This window comes from Syngnathoides biaculeatus, chromosome 17, assembly GCF_019802595.1.
Source record: "Syngnathoides biaculeatus isolate LvHL_M chromosome 17, ASM1980259v1, whole genome shotgun sequence".
NCBI classification, from domain to species: domain Eukaryota; kingdom Metazoa; phylum Chordata; class Actinopteri; order Syngnathiformes; family Syngnathidae; genus Syngnathoides; species Syngnathoides biaculeatus.
The window spans coordinates 5,090,203-5,111,021 of NC_084656.1; the positions used below are offsets into that span (position 1 = coordinate 5,090,203).

A 20,819-nucleotide genomic window follows, 5' to 3' on the forward strand; every position below is an offset into this window, starting at 1 on the left:
TCTGATGCTTCTTGGCTTTTAGAAGATATTTTATCTCTTAATAAACTAAACAATGAAATGTAAAAATAAGGCCTGGCATTGTGCTGCTAGACTGTAATGTGTGTGTGACGTTAAAAATGGGTTTGCTGAAGTCAACTACGACCTGAATACTGTTAAGGTGTGCCGCCGTGCTTACGGTTGATTAACAGTTAACTTTCCCATATGTGTCTGTGTGTATTATGCGGGGAATACACAACTCAGAGGACTGAAGTTCTAACGATGTCGCTGCAGTCGAGTGAGCTTTTTAGCACAGATTTTACCATAATTTCTCGAGTATAATGCGAACCCAAAGTTAAGCTGAAAAAAAAAAAATCAGGAAAGTCCTTCTACCAATGTACAATACGCCCCACCAATTTGCTGCTACCCTTCTTCTTCTTCTTCTTTTCCTTTCGGCTTGTCCCGTTAGGAGTCACCACAACGTCTCATCTTTTTCCATCTTAGCCTACATCGTGCATCTTCCTCTCTAACACCCACTGTTCTCATATATTCCCTCACAACATCCATCAATCTTTTCTTTGGTCTTCCTCTTGCTTGTTTGCCTGGCACCTACATCCTCAGCAGCCTTCTACAAATATACTCACTGTCTTGCCTCTGGACATGTCCAAACCATTGAAGTCTGCACTCTCGAACTTTGTCTCGAAAACATCCAACTTTCGCTGTCCCTCTAATGAGCTCATTTCTAATCCTCTCCATCCTGCCCACTCCAAGCGAGAACCTCAACATCTTCATTTCTGCCACCTCCAGTTCTGCTTCCTGTTGTCTCTTCAGTGTTCACCACTGTTTTATAAACTTTGCCTTCATCCTAGCAGAGACTCTTCTGTCGCATAACATACCAGACACCATCCGGCAACTGTTCAACCTGCTTAGACCTGTTTCTTCCCTTACCACACTCACCATTGCTCTGGATTGTTGACCTCAAGTTTGAAGTCGTCCACCCTCAATATCTCTTCTCCCTGTAGCCTCCTCCTCCACCCCTCTCATTCATGCATATATATTCTGTTTTACTTCGGCTAATCTTCATTCCTCTCCTTTCCAGTGCGTGCCTCCATCTTTCTAATTGTTTCTCGACCTGCTCCCTGCTTTCACTGCATATCACAATATCACCTGCACACATCATGGTCCAATGGGATTCCAGTCTAACCTCATCTGTCACCCTATCCATTACCACTGCAAACAGGAAGGGGCTCAGAGCTGATCCCTGGTGCAGTCCCACCTCCACCTTAAATTCTTCCGTTACAGCTACAGCACACCTCACCATTGTTCTGCTGGCATCATACATGTCCTGTACTATTTTAACATACTTCTCTGCCACACCAGACTTACACATCCAGTACCACAGTTCCTCTCTTGGTACTCTGTCATAGGCTTTCTCCAGATCCACAAAGACACAATGTAGCTCCTTCTGACCTTCTTTCTAGGCATGAGACCATCCTGTTGCTACCAGATATTGACTTCTGCCCTGAGTCTACCCTCCACTACTCTGTGGCTCATCAACTTTATTCCTCTCTCGTTGCCACAGCTCTACAAGTCCCCTTTGTTTTTAAAAATGGGAACTAGCACACTTTTCCTCCATTCTTCAGGCATCTTCTCGCCCGCTACTATGCTATTGAATGTGTGTGTTTCTTTTGGCTTTTCCCTTTCGGGGTCGCCACAGCGTATCATCTCAGATGAACGCATATATATGTTTGGCACAATTTTTTTTTTCTACGCCAGATGCCCTTCCTGACGCAACCCTTCTCAGGGAATGGAGGCCCCAGTGGGATACGAACCCACAACCCCTGGTTTACCAAACCAGTGCTCTAACCACTGAGCTACAGGGCCTCCCGTATACTATTGAATAAATTGGTCAAAAACTCCATAGCCACCTCTCCAAATTGCTTCCATACTTCCATTGGTATGTCATCATGACCAACTGCCTTTCCATTTTTCATCCTTTGTAGTGCCTTTCTGACTTCCCCCTTAGTAATCATTTCCACTTCCTGGTCCTTCACTCTTGCCTCTTCAACTCTTCCTTCTCTCTCATTTTCTTCATTCAACAACTTCTCAAAGTATTCTTTCCATCTATTCAGTACATTATTGGCACCAATCAACATATTTCCATCTCTGTCCTCAATCACCCTTACCTGTTGTACATCCTTCCCATCTCTATCCCTCTGTCTGTCCAAACTATAGAGATCCTTTTCTCCTTCTTTCATGTCCAACCTGGGGTTCATGTCGTCATATGCCTATTTTTTAGCCTTCACCACTCCTACCTTTGCCCTACGTCGCATCTCAATGTATTCCTTTTGCCTCTCCTCTGTCCTCTCACTGTCCCACTTCTTTGCTAATCTCTTTCCTTGGATGACTTCCTGTATTTTGGGGTTCCACCACCAGGTCTCCCTCTCCCCTTTACTAGCAGAAGACACACCAAGTACTCTCCTGCCTGTCTCTCTGATCACCATGGCTGTAGTAATTTGCTTACTTTACTTTCCTTACTTTAACTTAGCCTCGGTAGTATCTGAATTGTGTGCCTTGTGTGTTGTATTGGTTTATTTGATTGTCTTTATTTGACTATCTGCAGCCCAATAGGTGCACAAGCAAGCGCAATCAGTAGGCTGGTCCCAAGCCTGGATAAATGCAGAGTGTTGCGTCAGGAAGGGCATCCGGCGTAAAACTGTGCCAAACACAATGAGCATTCATCAAATTTGCTGCTACCCATTTTCTCAAAATATTAATATTAATATTTTTCAAAAACTGTCTGTACAACCATCATTAATAATAATCTTTGTGCATGCGCTGAGGTAGCAGTAATATATATCTTGGGACACCCCACAGGACACACTTGTCCTGGTCCCTGTAATTGTCAGAACAGAATCCCTCAAACAACTAAAATAAATGCTCAATGATGGCATAACATTTTATTAATACTGTTGATAACACACATTACTGTCATGGTCCTACCGGTCTCGCCCTGGCTGTGCAGGTCCCCTGCACGGCTGCATTGATGAGGAGGCGCACACCTGCGCTTCATCACTGATAATTAACCCCAGTATATATAGGACAATGGTCTGGCTTTGCCAGATCGTTGCCATCCATGCCTCGTTCCCGCAGTTCCACATTCCTGATCCTGAACCCCTGTGTACCGACGTCCGCCTGTCCTCCGACCAACCCCGTAAGCTTGACGCTCATGATAGTTCTGCTCGCTCTGACTGACTCTCCGGCATTCAACATTGGAACAAATAAAGACCTTCCTCTAACTGCCTTCCTGTCTATCGAGTCATGCATTCGGGTCCGCCCTAGCATTCTGGTTATGACAATTACAGTCTTCAATTAATAAACTATTTAAGACTGTTTAACTTCAACATTTTTTTTGCATTAAATATTTTTTAGAAAATGTTTGTGCATAGTGCAGTTTATCCATTATATTACACATCCTTGGCCAAGACTTCCAAAAAACCATCTGACTCATCTCCATTCTGAAAAATATCCATCGTAGCTACCTTTGGTGCATCACTGTCAAACTCATTGATGACTTGGTCCAGTTCCGGTGCCTCTCCATTGCACCATGAACATCCCATCTTGCACACACCTCAAACACTCTTCTTCCTTGTTTGAAATCATGGCAAAAATCAAAATAATTGACCAGGAAATCAGAGAAATGGAGCTGCACAAGTTCAGTTCCTCCTGGCTCATTTGTGTGTGAACTTTTGTCCTTGATGAAAATACTGTAAAATTTTCTCTCTCATTATCGTGGCTTTTAACTAAATGAAATAGTTTTGTTGATCCTGACTGACCTGAAACAGAGCTTAGTCTGATGAAAAATGAAATGTGTGTTCTTGCACAGTGTATACTAAACTTCTGGCTTCAAATGTATTTATAGAAAATCGTGGGTGCACATTATACACAGGAAGAAGATTTCCCAGAATTTTTGTTTTTTTTTGGGGTGTGCATGATATGTAATTGTGGATGGAAAATTACAGTAATATATACTGGAGTGGGGGACGTGTTGGCCCCAAAAATGGTCACCTTCCCTTAGCAGTGTCAAGTTTATACCCCCTGTTTGATCGTCATGGTCACATGGCATAAGTAGAGATAATCATTCCATTCACACAGACAGTCCCTCCCTCAGTGATGGGAACTGAAACCATGTTCCCTGTCCATCAGGCGAATGAACCACAAGACCAGTGACATGATCAAGATTTGGAGAAAATTCCGCAACAAAGGAGAATTTCATATTATGACCTGTTTGTCTCTCTTTTCCGTGCGTACGCAGCTGACGACCAACAGGAGACGAGAGCACGCTCGCATGTTTTGTTCTGATTTTGGGTTCCTCGGAGAACTGAATTGTTTGACATAATTGTCGTATAGAAGCCATCCCCTGAAAATCTCCAATTTGTCAATCAATGGTGAGTGAAAAAGAATGTGTTTCTGCAGGTAGAAGAAGGCGGCAAGGCTGACAGTTTGGAGTGCCCGCTTCAAGTGGGAGATGAGATTATCATCATCAACGACATCGAGTTGACAGGTTATCGTCAGGAAGCCATTGCCCTTGTCAAAGGATCATACAAGACACTACAGATCACCGTCCGCAGGTAAGCGCGTATGCGTGTGTGTGTTTGTGTTCAGAAGGGCAGCAAATGGTAGGGCTTAGACCAACAAACAACACCATTTGTCACCCACTATAAGTTTTTTTTTCTTTCCGGTGTTATTCTATATTCCACCATACATTTCATATTCAGCAAGAAGAAAAATTGTGTTAAATTCTGACTGATACCTTGCTAGCTACAATGGCTGGTATGGGTTGAGGCTTGGGGTGCGGCTGCTTGCAAGGCTGCTGATGCTCCTGCAGATTTTATTTTGTGGAAGTCCAGTGAGAGAACTGACTCAACACAGGACTTTAAAAACACAAGTACACATACTCAGTCCAACAAGATATGGATGGATACCACACATGGGATTGTTAAGGCGTGGCAAAAACGTCATGAAAGCTCTGCCGCCAGACAATCACAGTTCAAGTGTGTAGGTCTAATCAACGTCCTGTATGAATCCTATAGCTGTAAATGCTGCTGTTTTTTTTAAGGTGTAATAATAACTATAGCAAATATTAAATAATATACATGCAGTGGTTGAGGATAAGCGACTCGGAAAATGGATCGATGGATACCATATGACCAACTACTTCACTGTAAATAAATGATCTGGAAAAAACAAAAGTTTTGTTTTGTTTTTCAAACAACCACTAAAATATGCGCTTGGGTGGCCTTTGACACAAACAACTATACTAGCATCTTCTATTGCTTATTATACATAATCCATTTGTATTCCGCTTGTCTTTATGAGGGGTACAACCTGGAATCCTCACCAGTCACACACCACAACCACAAACTGTTTTACCCTTTAATTTAGGACAGATAGCCAACCACCACATCAACAAAGAGATCCTGGGGTGTTTGCTTAGTGTGCGAGAACAGACGGAGGCTTTGCCAGGACAACTCATGGCTGCTTCACCATGACAACGGGCATGCTCACATTGCGAAGAGCATCTGACATTCCCTGGCCAAGAAGAATATTGCTGGAGTGGAGCAAAATCCTTAATCGCCTGATGAGGCTCCATGTAATTTACAAAAATGGGAGGCCGGAGGCGTGTAGTGATGACAGAGGTCTAAGAGGCATACATAAAGGCATGCGAGACTCCAGGGGGATTGTTTTGAAGGGGAAATTGAAATGTCTTTTGTGACACAAGTCCTGGAACCTCATGACCTCATGATTTTGTTAAGTAGGAAGGAGATGGAGTACAAGAGAAAACTAACGAAAACCCTGGGCTGTCATACTGGTTAGTGCCCACAAAGCAAACCCTTGATTACCAAAGCTATTATCTACCAAGTGGATGCAGCAGTCTGAACAGACAATAAAACAAAAGCTTCAAACTTGAACACTTTTTTTTTCTTGGATTTGGAATCAAAGGGTGAATATCAAACCAGATCAACAATTCAGGTTTATTTCCGGATAACTAATATTCAGATTTTATGGAAAACTCAAATATTTTCAGTTTTCAGCAGTAAGGCCTCACTATTCTGATACCCACCCACTCCGATACCCACCCACTAGGCTGTTTGAATGGTAAATGAGGGGATTACAGAGAGAGCTGGCGGGAACAGTCAGATTGACACACGCTAAGGGAGTTAGTCCAAAAAACACCACTACGTAGTTAATGAAACAAGATTTTACTGTATATTTATACTGTCCCGTACGATTGTAGCAGTTTACAAAGTGAAAGTCGGTCACGATTTTAGGTTCTGTATAAATTACCTGTGGAGACAATCAAATTTCTTTCATTTTTATTTATTTTTTTTTCATTCACAATCATATCCCCGTCTGTTTTTCTATGTGTAAAACTGAATTATTGCTTCCACAATGTCTTTTGCAGTAACATGGAGAAAGCTGAATAAGGTCCCCAAACAGTTTTATGGTGAATGTTATTTTGCTCCCTGTATTTAAAATCCAGAACTAGCTTTTCATGCACTGTATTGTTCATCCATCCATTTTATGAGCCATGTATCCTCACAAGGGTCGTGGGAGTGCTGAAGCCTATCCCAGCTGTCATCAGGCAGGACGCGGAGTACACCCTGAACTGGTTGCCAGCCAATCTTAGGACATGTCAAAACAGACAACAGTTGCCCTCACAATCACATTGAGGGGAAATTTAGTGTCTCCAATTAATGCAGGTTTTTGGGAGGAAACCGGAGTGCCCGGAGAAAACCCATGCAGGAAGAGCATGCAAACTCCACACAGGAGGGGCCAGGATTTGAACCCCGCCAGTCCTCAGAACCGTGAGGCCAATGCTCTACAGCTGTGCCACCTTTCCGCTGCACTGTCTTGTCTGGGCTTTTATCCTCAATGAGGGTGTGCCAAGATGGATTTTTAACATTGCACACCATCTCATCTTGCACTGTTTGATTGATTAAATTGAAAAAAATTAAAATGCATAACTTTTGCTCCATCAGCTTTCTGGTATACTCAGGTACTTTGCCATGTGATTTTCAATTTGTTAAACTAACAGCAGAGATGGAGTCCTATTGATGGCTAGCAGAATATTGTGGATGAGAATTTTAACGTGCGACAGGTTCGATTTGTTTACCAGTGTCAGCTCGTTCCTTTTCTCTCTGTCTTTGGCACTCTCCCCAAACCGAGTCACGACCCTGATTGCAATCTTTGATCAACATACTATTCTAACTGGTTTCAAATTACTTGTGCTGAATGTGACGCTGGACGTTGTCCAGCTTCCATTGTGTCCACCCGTTTCCTTACTAAAACGCAGTTGCTACTTTAGCTTTGCAACAAATCTTTCAGCCCAGACCTTTCTCGCTCGAAAAAGAGAAAATCTCGTCCAGTTTCACTGCTTTTTATCCTGTTTACACATACGCCAACGGTCATTGGATCCTTTTTTTTTTACTTTCGCCATTATCGAGGGTAAACATAAGCAGCGTGTCTAGCACGTCGCTAACTAAACACGGGTAGTGGGTGGCACATAAGGACGTTGTTATGGTCAACAACGTTGACGGGCTGTGTAAGTACATATGTGAATTGGATCAGCCAGTCACCCCTCACTCATTGAATCACATTGTAAAATGGCGTAAAACTAAATAGTTGTATGTTATACTTTAAATTCAGGTTAGATTTTTTTTTTTTTCTGTGCAACGCAGAAACTCTGTGCGCAGAGACCACATTAGCAGTGCGCAATTGCGCACGTGCGCAGCTTGGAGGGAACATTGATCACAAGTGTGCTGGAGCCTATCCAAGATATTTTCATGCGAGAAGCGAGGTACACCCTGAATCGGTCGCCAGCCAATTGGAGGCCACATACAAACAACATTTACAGTCTCATTCACACCTACAGGCAATTTAGAGTTTTCAATTCACCTACTGTGCATGTTTTGTGTGAGGTGATGTGTGTGGAAACCGGAATACCCAGGGGGAAAAAAAACATGCAAACTCCACACAGGGAACTGTGATCCGGATGTGGTAACCAATTGTACACCATGCCGGATGTATTTTGATCAAAGAAATTTAAGTTGTATTTCCGCTCCAAAGGCGACATTTCAGACTTGGGCATTTTGTTCAAAGGAGCAACCTTGACACTGGTAAAAGTTTACAGTGATTTAATGTGACCTTTCAAACCTTTTGTATTTAATTCAATTTCATATTTGTTACATTTGGGTGAATAAAGGTTACCACATCTACCACATACAGTTCAGAACTCATGGGTTCAAATCCAAGCTCTGGCTTTCCTCTGTGGAGTTTGCAGTTCTCTCCACGTATGTGTGCATTTTCCTCCTGGTACTCCATGTTCCTCCCAGGTACATTAGCTCAGTAGGTAGTGTGCGTCATCCAGTGACTGAAGGGTAGCTGGTTCAAATCTGACAGTAACTGGCTCTGACTGTCCATGTGTCAACCTGTCCTTGGGAAAGACATGGAACCCTTAATATCTCCAGTGGGCATTGCAGCATCTTACATGGGAGCAGCCATCCATTGTTGAATGAATGTGTGTGAATGTTAGGCTTTGTAAAGTGCTTTGTGCACTGTGATAGATGGAGGATAGATGTAGCTGTAGATGTATCCAAGATGACACCTATCCATGTGGTCCCCTCTGTAAGGTGGTCCCTAGTACTGTCTATGTTTTTTTGTTTTTCATTAATCTCTGGACTCACATACACAAGGCAAGACTTGCTAACCATCAGGGCTTTTTTTAACAACTTGCACAAATCCGTTCAGTTTCCCACCACCACCCCACCCCAGTTACTCACCGGGTCAGTAACTGCAGTCTTTGGCATATTGAACCAGAGGCAACAGCATCCAAGTGAAGCTCCACAAGAGAGAGAACACAGATTGTCATTTGCTTGTATCCACCTCATGAATTTACTCCATTCCCAATAAAATGGACAAGCTTCATCTTCTGATAGACCTGCAAGGACTTCAGATCTTCAAACCTTCACAGAGAATTGATTTGTGTGAGTGTCCCCTACGGAGCTCTTATGCTCCCTGGCTTTGAACTTCACCAGGCGGACTGCGCATTAGAGTTGTCGGTGAAAACAACCTCTTGTGAAAGGTTGAAAAGTTCAAGGGGGCCGAATACTTTCACAAGCACTATATATATATATATATATATGTATTCGGCCCCCTTGAACTTTATATATATATATATATATATATATATGAAATGAAAAAATGAAATTGAGAAAAAATACCCAGACTCACCCCTCATTATTCTCTGAGAGTTTAACAAAGCTCCCTCAAACTCCTTAAATTAAAGCAGCACATCGACTGTCCTACATGGGAAAATAACATGTTAGACCACTGCTGTGCTACAGTAAATCATGCATATCGCGCTATTCCCCATGCTCCCAAGGCTCCTCTGATCACCGCTGAATTTATTTAATACCCAAATACAGGCAAGTACTTAAATACGTGAAGTCTTGAGTAAAATCAGTGGGAAAAAGTGGACCAACGAAGCAGAATAGAACTCAAAAGCTCTAAACTTTCGACTTCACAAACTGAAGGGTCTTTGAAAATTCAGCTGGCAGCCTGTACGAAGATACGGACACTGTTACATCTCATGTCAGTTTCTGTGAAGAGGTGTGTGTACCAACAAAGTCATTTCACATGTTCAATAACCAAAAGATCTGATTCACTGCGAAATTTAAGCAACTTCGCCAGGCTAAAAGGGTCGCATATCATAGTGGGTAGAGGCCCTCTACAATTGCACTAGAAACTAGCTGACTCCAGAAATGAACAGTGCAAAGAGGAACTAAGCAGCAAAGCTGTAAAAACAGTTTCTTGGTAACGACTCAAATTCAGTCCGGCATGCATTACAAACACTAAGCAATTACAAGCAATGCTCCCCCGTCCTCCCTCACACCAGTGACAAGAATAATAGACTAGATGATGACCTGGACAGCTTTTACTGCAGATATGAAAACAAAACTTTCACACCCCACACCTACCAAACTGCACCACCGACGACTTCAACACCTCTGACTTCTGCATTGACCATTCACGAACAGGACGTGACATGCATCTTCACACAACAGACGAACCATCAAAGGGCCAGACCTTGTGTCCCCATTCTGCTTTAAATGTCTGTGGATACCAGACTCCAGTCTTCACAAAGATCTTCAATAGATCTCTAGAACTGTGTTTAGGAGCATCCTGCTTCAAATACTCCACAAGACCTGTCTGTGTCAATCTCAGGTCTGAATGACTACAGGCCTGTTGCCTTGGCATCTGTGTTCATGAAGTCCTTTGAATGCCTTGTGCTGCACCACCTCAAGTTGACCTGCAGCAGTTTGCATACTAAGCAAACAGGTCTGCGGATGACACAGTCAGCATGGGACTACACTTAATCCGAAAACACCTCGACAGCATTGGAACCTATGTGAGGATCTTGTACATGGACTTCAACTCTGTCTTCAACATCATCACCCCCAAACTCTTCTCTTCTCAGATTCTCCAGTTTACCATCTGGCCTACCATCTGCCAGTGGATTTAGAACTTTCTGACGGACAGAATACAGCAGGTCAGGCTGGTGGATACCACCTCATCCACACACAGCATTAGCACTAGCACTTTGCTACTGCCACAAAAAAAGTACAGTCAGACTGCAACGGACAATCAAACCTGCTGAAAGGATTTTCAGCCCCACCCAAAACCACGTTTGAAGAATTGCATGCTACCCGAACTAAGCGCAGGCAAATCTTCTCTGACCTTCCACAACATGGTCATCAGATCTTCCAGTTCCTATCTCTCATAGGCATGACCGAACAATGCAAACAAAAAACTAGCAGGCATTCTAACAACTTCTTCCCTCGTGAAATTAAATTCTTAAAAAGCTAACTTGCAATTCAACTGCAACATGCTGACAATTTTTTTCTTGAGCTTTTATCACATTTTGCCGGGCCAATTATTATACATTATACATTTCACATGCGCTCACTGTAGTCTCACCATGCTGTACCATTTACTCATCGGTGTAGCATCGATGCTAGCCTCTCGTACCTAAGTAGCATCTGCACCACTTGCACAATTTACTGCAGAGTGGCTGCAACATTTGCGCAATCATCATTGTCCCAGATTATCGCATGAACTAGTCACTTTAAACTGTATAGATTCCTTGAAGTCTTGCCGGCCTTTGCACTATGGTCATTTCACTGGAATATTGGTCTATTATGCATTGTAACTGTGGTAAATGCCCGAGGACTCTGCATCCTTTTGCACAATTGTCAAAAAAAAAAAGTGTTCCGTCACGGCCTTGGTCAAGCAGGCGCGTAGTAAAGGAGCACTGGTGAACAGGGTCTTTAGCTGGGCGAAGGCTTGGTATGACAGTGGGGTCCACTGGAAAGGGAACCTGGTGGAGGTGGGGTTGGTGAGTGGAGTTGTATCTTAACTTTAATTGCGAATGAAGTGGCAGTGGAAGTTGGCAAATCTCAGGAAGCAGTGTAGTTCTTTGTGGGTGGTAGGATTGGGCCAGTTGACGACTGCTTGGATCTTGGCTGGGTCTGGTTGTAATTGACCGTTGGCAATGATATAGCCCAGGAAGTGCATGGAGGACAGGTGGAGTTCACATTTTAGAGATGATATTCAAGGAGATGCTGGAGGACTTGCGTTTCATTTCTGTATTGTTCTTCGGGGGAACAGGAAAAAATGAGAACGTTGTCTTAGTAGGGGGGGATTGTGGGGGCGCTGGGGAAATGGCAAGATGATATTCTTCCAATACCGGCGAGAGGTTGGCAGGTGGGGAAGGTGTTTGAGGTTTCTGGAGGGTGGTATGACAGAAAGTAGTCAAATGGCAGTAAGGACTCCACCTGGTCATAGCAAGGTGGGTCCGGTCTATGGCAGGATTGGGCTTTTTAAGACAAGGTATTTAGACACTAACGGGGTCTCAGGAGAAGGTATAACAAATAATGGAATGTCTTTGCAGTGGTTTCCTGAGATAAATAATGTAATTAGAGCTGTTTGGTGGGTGACAAGGGGACATGAGTTGCCCATCCAGGGCACTGACTCAAAAGGGAAGGTTCAAAAGGGAGTTGCAGCTGACATGCCAATCTTTCATGAATGAAATTGTCATCTGCGATGGAGTCAATGTGGGAAGTAATGGCCGTGTTGTGAGTGGGACCAAGAATATATGCGAGAATGGTCAAGCAGGAAGAAGAGCTTGGGGAGATGGTGATTTGGATCATCACCCTGGTCTTTTTGTCTCAAGGGGCACATGGAGAGGAAATAGCCAGATTTACTGGTATAAACGCAGTCACTGGGTGGCGCTCTGCTGATGTTTCTCGGGGTCTAACCTTGTATTGCTGAGTTGCATGAGTTCAGTGCAGTGAGGTGTGACAATGTGGTGGTCGGAGATTCATAAGGTGGGTGAGGTGCTGCCAGATTAATGCTCATGGGGTATGCCATTTTATGTACTCTTAGCCCTGCCTTGCTTGCTCTTTCTTGCAACCAGTTCAGACGGAATGATAGAAAGATAAGATCTTTGAGGGAGGAGAGTGGGTGTCAAGTTCATCTTTGAGTGGTTCTGAAATGCTGTTTAAGAAAATACCCCATCATTCCACCACATTCACACTCAAGTATCCGAAAATCCCACAGAGTACAAAGTTACGGAACTAGAGCCCTGAGCAAGCATGAAGAGGTGTGAAGTGGCTTCCCTGCCCTGAACAGGATGTCAAAAACCTTTTGGATATCAGCAGCCATCGGTCATTACGATACAAAGGTATCTGTGGTAACTGGACCCGGAACCAAGGGAAAGTTGAGAAGTTTGTGGAGAATGGTTCATTGAAAAAGAATATGGGATTGGATTTGTGACGCGAGTCACTGATGGTGTAGTGGTACACATGCCTGACTTTAGTGCGGGCATTGTGGGATTGATTCCCTCTCAGTGTTGGTGTTGATATCTGCCCTGCGACTGACTGCCGACCAGTCCGGGTGTAGTCAAGATATAAGTCCACGACAACAACTGAAGTGACTATGAACTTTCCAACATTTTAGTGCCGGTTTGACTGTAAAAATTACATGCCAGCAAAACGCTTTTCTGTCGTTATTCACCCATTGGTCACACGCTCAACACGCTCGTCTTACGTTGACAAATCGCTCGTCGCGCCCCAATGACGCATTTGCACACGCTAATGGTTTTCAGAGGTATCTTATTTGGTCGCTGTTACACACTTTTCGTGCTTTAGACACGCTTTTCTTGTGTTAGACACACGTTAAGTCACGCATGAGACACACGTTAATCACACGCCAGATGTGTCATCAGCGTTTGAGAATGCTAAAAAATAGCACGATTGAAATGTTCAGAGGACGTTGACCAGAACGTCATGGTGTGATGGAGCCTTTATGTGTGTACATATACTGTATGCTGCTGTTTGTGTGACTTTGACAAGTGTTTAAATGGACCGTGGGTGTTTGAGTCCATTTTCATCCTCTGTTTCTGGAAGACAAAAGGTGTGTAACTCAGAGCACACCTGTCACATACTGCGTCACTCACCATACCTGTCTGTCCAACTCCGTCTTTCCTCCATTCCTGCTGCACTCCCTTTCTGATTGGTACATTCCAGCGAAACCTGGTTGGTTAGAAACACAACAAAGTTAAAAAAAAGACAGACAGGTGCACACTATCATTTACAAAGAAGAATGCCATTAGTGACTTCAAAACAAACCATTGGGTTTTCTGAGAACCTTCGGATCAGAATTGTAAGTGTCCTTGTTTGTTCTTTAATATACAATGAATATTTGTCTCTTAGCATGTGTCAGACATACACACACTTAGATTTGAGTTGAGCATGAAAGTAAAATTTGACTTTATCCTGCCAAATGTTGACGGATTCATATCATCCACAGTTATATATATTTGAGGTAGTTTAGTTTTGCTTTTGTGTAGTAGCCTTACTCAAATCTAGCATGTTTGCTCTGCTACGTCACTATTATGTGTAAAAGTAAAGTGTGTTTCTCCATAATTGATGGCAGCAACAAAGCTAACATGTATCAAGAAACGTCTTTCAGACTTTGCTGTACACTTAACAGCGTTTGCCAGCTCTCCTAAGCAGCTTTGTGTTGAGTTGTCGATTTGTGTGGAATTATCAGCGATTCTGAAGCAGTTGTTTGTGTTTGAGCGTGTGTGTGTCACCTGTATTGCTCCTTGGTTCACATTCTGCAGATGTTTTGTCATGTAATACCCGGCCGGCTAGGAGGCGGTCTGCACTGCACAGGTGTTATATTGCATTAGACTTTTGTTTTCCCTTCAGACAAAAAAAGGAAAGAAACTTCATACAGGCATCTACCTGCTTGTTATTTGCAATAATAATGCATTGTAGCTATGTGGCTGTGTAATACTTGCATGTTTTGGGAAACTCTATTGGGTACAAAGCCAAATATCAGGCACAGCTCTTTGTATGACAGTCAAGTTCTACACTGCTCTACACTATCACTGCAAGCCACAGCCACAAAAATGAAATTTTAATTATTATCTAAGTCCAGGGTGCAGCCTCTCTAAGTCACCCATGACCCTGTTGAGCCAAAATAGGATAAAACCTGATTGGATGGTGGATGGACAAATGAATAGTGAACTCAGCAAAATTATCTTTTTAAAGGTATTCTAAAATGACTAGTATGGGTTCTTAGAGATTGTGCAGGTGTTAGATGTACTGTTATGAGTGTATATTAAAAAATGTGATAGTCGTTGTTCATTTGAAAATCCAAATGAAGTTACTGGAATGTAGGGAGGTTGAGCAGGTTTGACCAAGTTTATCATCCTTATCTAATTATAGCTTATAGCCAAACGTGCCTGCATACCTCCAACCTAAATATTACGATGTTGGGGTCAGAGTACATATTGATGTGCGTGTCATTTGACTTTCACTTATTTTATCACAACAGTAAATTAATTAATTGAATGATTCTTAAATTCTGTTCATTGTGAAAATACAATCAAATTGTACGTCATTTAATGACTGACTGGGACTATATTATGATATTATTCTACTCATAGCTGTGTAGAGAGTTGGGAATGCCTCTCACTGAAACTCAGCTGTAGATAGGCTCAAGCTTGCCCGTGAGCCAAGTTAGAATATACAGGATAGAAAATGAATAGATGAGGGAAGGCATTTGTATACTGAAGTTTATTTGTTACTGTCTCATCTCTAAAAAAAACAAAATGAAATAATGAAACATCCTCCCTGCTGTAGTTAACTTCACATTTATGATTATTGTTGTGATTGCAGTTTTATCATAATTTCTTTACCTCATCTGACTACAGCACAGCGGAATATTTTCAAGATATAAGTGTACTCCAGTACTGTTCTATACCACGGCAATAAACTGTTTTGATTGTGTCTAAATTTTAGAATCTCAGAATATTTTGCACTAACCTGATGGAACATGTGTCAAAGTCAGGTTCTGGCCCACCACATCGTTTTATGTGTTCTGTGAAAGCAAATTATGTGTATAAACTTTCACAATTCTTCTAAAATATTTACCAAGATTTCTTATTGTCATATGTTTTTTATTTTTTTATTTTTAGAGGAACTGAATAATTTATCCTTGACCACAATTTCAAAATGGGCAATTTCAAAATTTCTTATTCATCAATTTGGTCAATAAATGTAATATGAGGCAATTAATTAGTTCTATGATTTTAAAGTCATAATGGCCTGATGAGGGAAATTGTAACTACAATGGGGCCTGCAACTTAAATTAGTTTGACACCCCTGCCCTCAGGCCATCATTATTGTTAGCTGAGGTACAATATCCATCGCATGTTTCACTATGTTGGTGGAATGTTTGTGTGTTATGGTAATGATTTTGAGTGTGTCACTGTAGGAGTTCAAACTAGTGCACTGATGGTCAGAAACAGAATATTTGCAATTTTCAATTCCCCCCCCCCCCCCAAACTGCTTATTGTCAGTTTTGTCAAGCTGATTGATTTTAACCTCTCCAAGTTATGTTTTGTCTCAGATGGGCTGGTTTAGCTCATCCCGAAGTTATTCGATGGGTTTAAGATCAGGGTTCTGTGCAACTTCTTCCACAACAGACTCATCCAAGCATTGACATTATGCAAGTCATGTACGGAAGAATTTGATGTGGCCAAATTCAAAAATTTCAATGTATTTTGATGAGTGCCCTCTCAAGGAGTTATACCTAAACCTAAAATCAGATTTTAGAGATTGAAATTGTGTTTGAGTTGTGTCTCAATACTTTTGTCTGGATACTATATTGTATTTTATCTTAATTTTGCTGATAACACTGCATGCAACACTAATATACAATAAGTTCATATGTTTTCCTATGTTAGACATCTCAGTCATATGGATAGGTTTCCAATTATGCCATCTTGTGTGTCATAGAGGTCAGAGAACACAGGTGATAGAAAAAAAACTTCACGCTTCACCTATTGTTAATTTATCCGATTGGTCTAAGTGTGGTGGTGACATCATTGGAAACCTATCCATTGCAATTCTACCCAGCTCGAAAACTAAGAAAATGATGAATTAATAAAAATGTTTGAACTGCTTTCTTTTGCTATAGTGTTATGATGATTTTCAATAAAAATGTTTTTGGTGGGCAAGTACTGCATCATTGACACCATATGCTGTAAGTAGTAGCCAAAGTAAAGCTTTTTGACATTCTTATCAGGGCAAAAAAAAAATTACTACAGTGATACAAATCAATGCAGCTCAAGATTTTGATAACTCGAGGGTCTAAGCCCGGAAATTCTTTGTGTCTTCCTTTGTGCCAGCTTGACATAATCAAGCCGAATGCATGTGTGACTTTCTCTGGCCCGAAAAGCGAACGGGAAGAAGTCTCTACAGTAACAACTGCAGCAAAAGTGTTTCCAGGACAGGTGTATCCAGAGGCGTTCTTTAATATGATTCTGAAGACAGGCTGTTCAACAGTCACACTCACAATCACACCTAGGGGCAATTTAGAGTGTCCGATTAATGTTGCATGTTTTGGGCATGTGAGAGGAAACCGGAGTGTCCAGAGAAAACCCACACAGGCATGTGGAGCACATGCAAACTCCACAAAGGGAGGGGCAGTATTAAACCCTGGACCTCAGAACTGTGAGGCCAATACTTTACAGCTCTTCCACCATGCTGCCTTCACTTGAACAATTATTTGAATTCATACATTTTAGGATGTGGCATTAGGAGACATGTCTGCATGTCTAGACTCAGCTCTGGTAGTGCAAATGTCCAATGGTTGCATCGCAGAAATTGGCTTTGTTTGTTTGTTTGTGTAAAAAGCTCAGGCAGAGATGATATACATAAAGTTAAGTCTAAAACTGTTTGGATAATATTTTTACAATTTTGTCTTTATACACCACCACAATTGATTTATAATTACAACAATCGAAATGTGTCATGGCTAGAACTCGCGTCCGAACCTAAATGGACAACTCACGAGGATTAGGAGCAGTTTGGGAAGTGTCTTTATTCAGTCCAAGGTCAAAACACAGGCAGGCAGTCAGCCCATAGAGGCAGGAGTAGCAGAATCGGCAGGTGTAAGAGACAAGTCAGGAACGAGGCGGGGTTCGGTACACGGGGTAGCAAGAGCATGGACAAGGAGTTGTGGGAACATGACATAAGTACAACAATCTGGCAAAGGCCAGAGCGCATGCGTGGCCATATATTTGTGAGCCGTAATTACTGGGACGAGGCACCGTTGTGCGCATCTGCTGATTGAGGCAGGTGCGTGCCACATCGGGGACCGGCACACCCATGACATGCATTTTGCATGACAAAATGTGGTAACACGTGTACTCATTCACCTTTAATTTAAGAGGTTTCACAAAAATATGGCATTTACCATGCTTACTGTAGATCATTGATGGGCAAACTACGCCCCACGAGCCAAATCTGGTCTGTTGATCATCTCAATGCAGCCCGTCAAAGATTGGTAGAGAATTGCCCAAATCATAACAACATCATGATTACTAACTTTAATTTAACCTTGTCTGTAATTCTGAGTGCTTCCAACAGGTAGCACAGTATATATAGGGATTGTGTCATTGTTTCTCAACATATCATGAATTATTGCTGTCACGAAGGAACACATTCTTTAGCCATTTTACATGGTTTTACCAGTTGTAAAGGCTGTATAATTTGACAACGAAAGTGCTTGTGATGTAATTGTTGAATCTACAATGCTCAGTGATGATGCAATATCATGAAAATGCAGAGAAATGCACGATTTTATTATTACTACACTATTTTTGTTTTCCTTTGTAAAAAGTGTGTTTGGTTGTTACTTTTTTCAATAATAGTTTTACTGGTGTGTTAAATACACACTGCATTGTGGCGCCATACCAAAGTACGTTCTCATAAATTGGACTTGGAGGTTAATGTGAGAACTTGCAACGCCATTGTAGTCCAAACTGTGACCTGGTTTGACTCGATTATCTGTTAGTTAAGTCTTTAGAGAAGTGTACTGTGAATAGTGTTTATTTCATGTTTAGGTACATATTGTACTGGGTTATGTCAGTTCTGCTGTCTTAACATTAATATTTAAACGGCCACTGACACGTAAAACATAATTTTTAGTATGTTGTTGATTAACAAAAATAATCACCAGAATGGCTGTTTGTTCACAGCACATCAGAATGTTACTGTATATAGATTTTTGCATCTCCCGCCAATGAAAAACCTCTCGAGGCCTTTGTGTTGGAGAAAAACCATAAAGTGACGTTTTTTGCAGACGCCCACACTGGCAGGTTCGTGTGTTCATACCTGTTTTACCGGCGAGAAATTAGCTGTTTTTTTCTGCATGTTTGCCAAAATGCCGGCTTGTTGTATTGTTGGATTTTGCTCGAACACTCGGGAGGATGGAGTCACTCTTCACACGTTTCCAAAAGACCCGGTTCGTCATGAAAAATGGATTGCACAGGTGCAAAGGACAAGAGTTTTGTGGGTTTTAAATGACAGATAGGTGTGTATAGAGCTATTAAAAAAATAATAGTTGGGAGGGACTAATTTGTCTCACAGTTTATAGCATATGTTACATGATAATTTCAAATATATCCTCTTGGTCAAGCCAGCAAAATATAACAAAGCACTTGTATTGCGTTTAAGACCATTTAATCACACACAATACAAGACAAAACAATAACAAAATAAAAGTACAAAGACAGCTTAGTAGCTTGTAACACGAGCTAACTAGAAAAACGTCCAGGTGTTATTTCCAGCGAATGTTCCAGGAAGGCAGTGTGGCGGTTAGCCTCTGTGGCGGACCGGCGTTACCCTCCGCGCCTCTGTGGCAGCGGGGAGGTGGGTGGCCGCGTGCGGAGAGGAGAAAGGAGCTTCCCCCCCCCGGCAACCTGGGTCTGGGCAGCCCTGAAGTACTTACTTCACCCAGCATGGGTCCTCCTGAGTACACTACATACACAAGACTTACAAAAGAGTTAGGAAATGTAACAATTTGTCATGTTGTTCATTCATTCATTTGTCATTCTGTCATTTTGAATATTTCATTGGGTTCCTCGTCCGTTTGTCGGGGAGTCTGTTGTTAGAAGTGATGCGCATATCATCTAAATATGGCTCGAAACAATCAGGTAATATGGCCCCAGTCACTTCACTCGATTCTGAGATCTCTTCTTGTCCCAGTGTGACTTCTGCAAAAGACGTTGCAGGCAATATGGCCGCCACTGGGATGTTGAGTGAGACTTCTGCAACTTTGTGCAATAATGACATGCTCTTTCTTTTTTTTTTCATATAGACATTGAAGTGAATAATATTATATGTAGTTTTCATAACAATATCTATTTTAAAATGTATATTAGGGTGTCAGTTGCACTTAAAGTTAGGGTTCATGTTCATGTTACAGTAACCTGTGTGCCATACATTACCAATAATGAGTACAGTTAGGCTAAGTGATACTTTTTTAGTGAACAATATTATATGTAGTTTTCATAACAATATCTATTTTAAAATGTATATTAGTGTGTCAGTTCCACTTTAAGTTAGGGTTCATGTTCATCTTACAGTAAACTGTGTGCCATACATTACCAATAATGAGTACAGTTAAGCTAGGCGATGCTTTTTTATTTTTATTTTTTGGGGTATTGTGGACAAGAGATATTCCTACACATTGGCACCTGATTTTCTGTGAATCGCCACAACAAAACTAACACCAGACTCTGATGGACTGTCTAAAAAAAAGTGATCAAGAACAAAAGTAAATCAAAGTATTAACAATACAAGGCCTTTTTTTAAATGCTTATTTTTTGGTTCTCAACTGGCCCACCTGTCAAATTTGAAAAGTCAATGTGGCCCTGAAACCAAAAAGTTTGCCCACACCTGCCATAAATCAATGAGGCAAATACAATGTGACTTACAGAATATATATTGTGTTTGCATGTAACATGGTGTAGGGTGAAGGGTTGATCATATTCTGCTTTCATTTACTTTTGAAACATAAATTATCAATGTATTATTGTAACAATTCATCCAGAGAGAAAAGTCTGTGACACATGATTTTGAATTGTCTCCTTGAAATGACATTGACACATGACGACATTGAGGTGAAAACTATGCCATTACTCACTCTTCGCTCCTCAAGTGATCTCCTTGACTGCCGAAGCAATCTCCAGTGGCAGGAGTGAATGTAAACTGGAGTGAGGATGGAGAATGAATGAATTTCCACAGAATGAAATTTGACTCAGCCCTTGTGTCCTGGGTTTCAGTTGTGGTTTTAATGCCAGATGGTGATGAATTACAATTCTTGCATACTATTAAAATTTGTGAACTAATAATGAGCTA

General features: G+C 41.6%; 1 protein-coding gene across 5 annotated transcripts in view; it reads left to right on the forward strand.

Moving 5' to 3' along the window:
- Positions 1-20,819, forward strand: part of shroom3 (shroom family member 3) — a 96,613-nt gene that overhangs the window by 13,092 nt on the left and 62,702 nt on the right. For all 5 annotated transcript variants that reach the window (XM_061802184.1, XM_061802186.1, XM_061802185.1 and 2 more), the window contains one exon: positions 4,453-4,607. In XM_061802184.1, the coding sequence (XP_061658168.1) occupies positions 4,453-4,607 (155 nt within the window). The remainder of the gene's footprint in view (positions 1-4,452; positions 4,608-20,819) is intronic.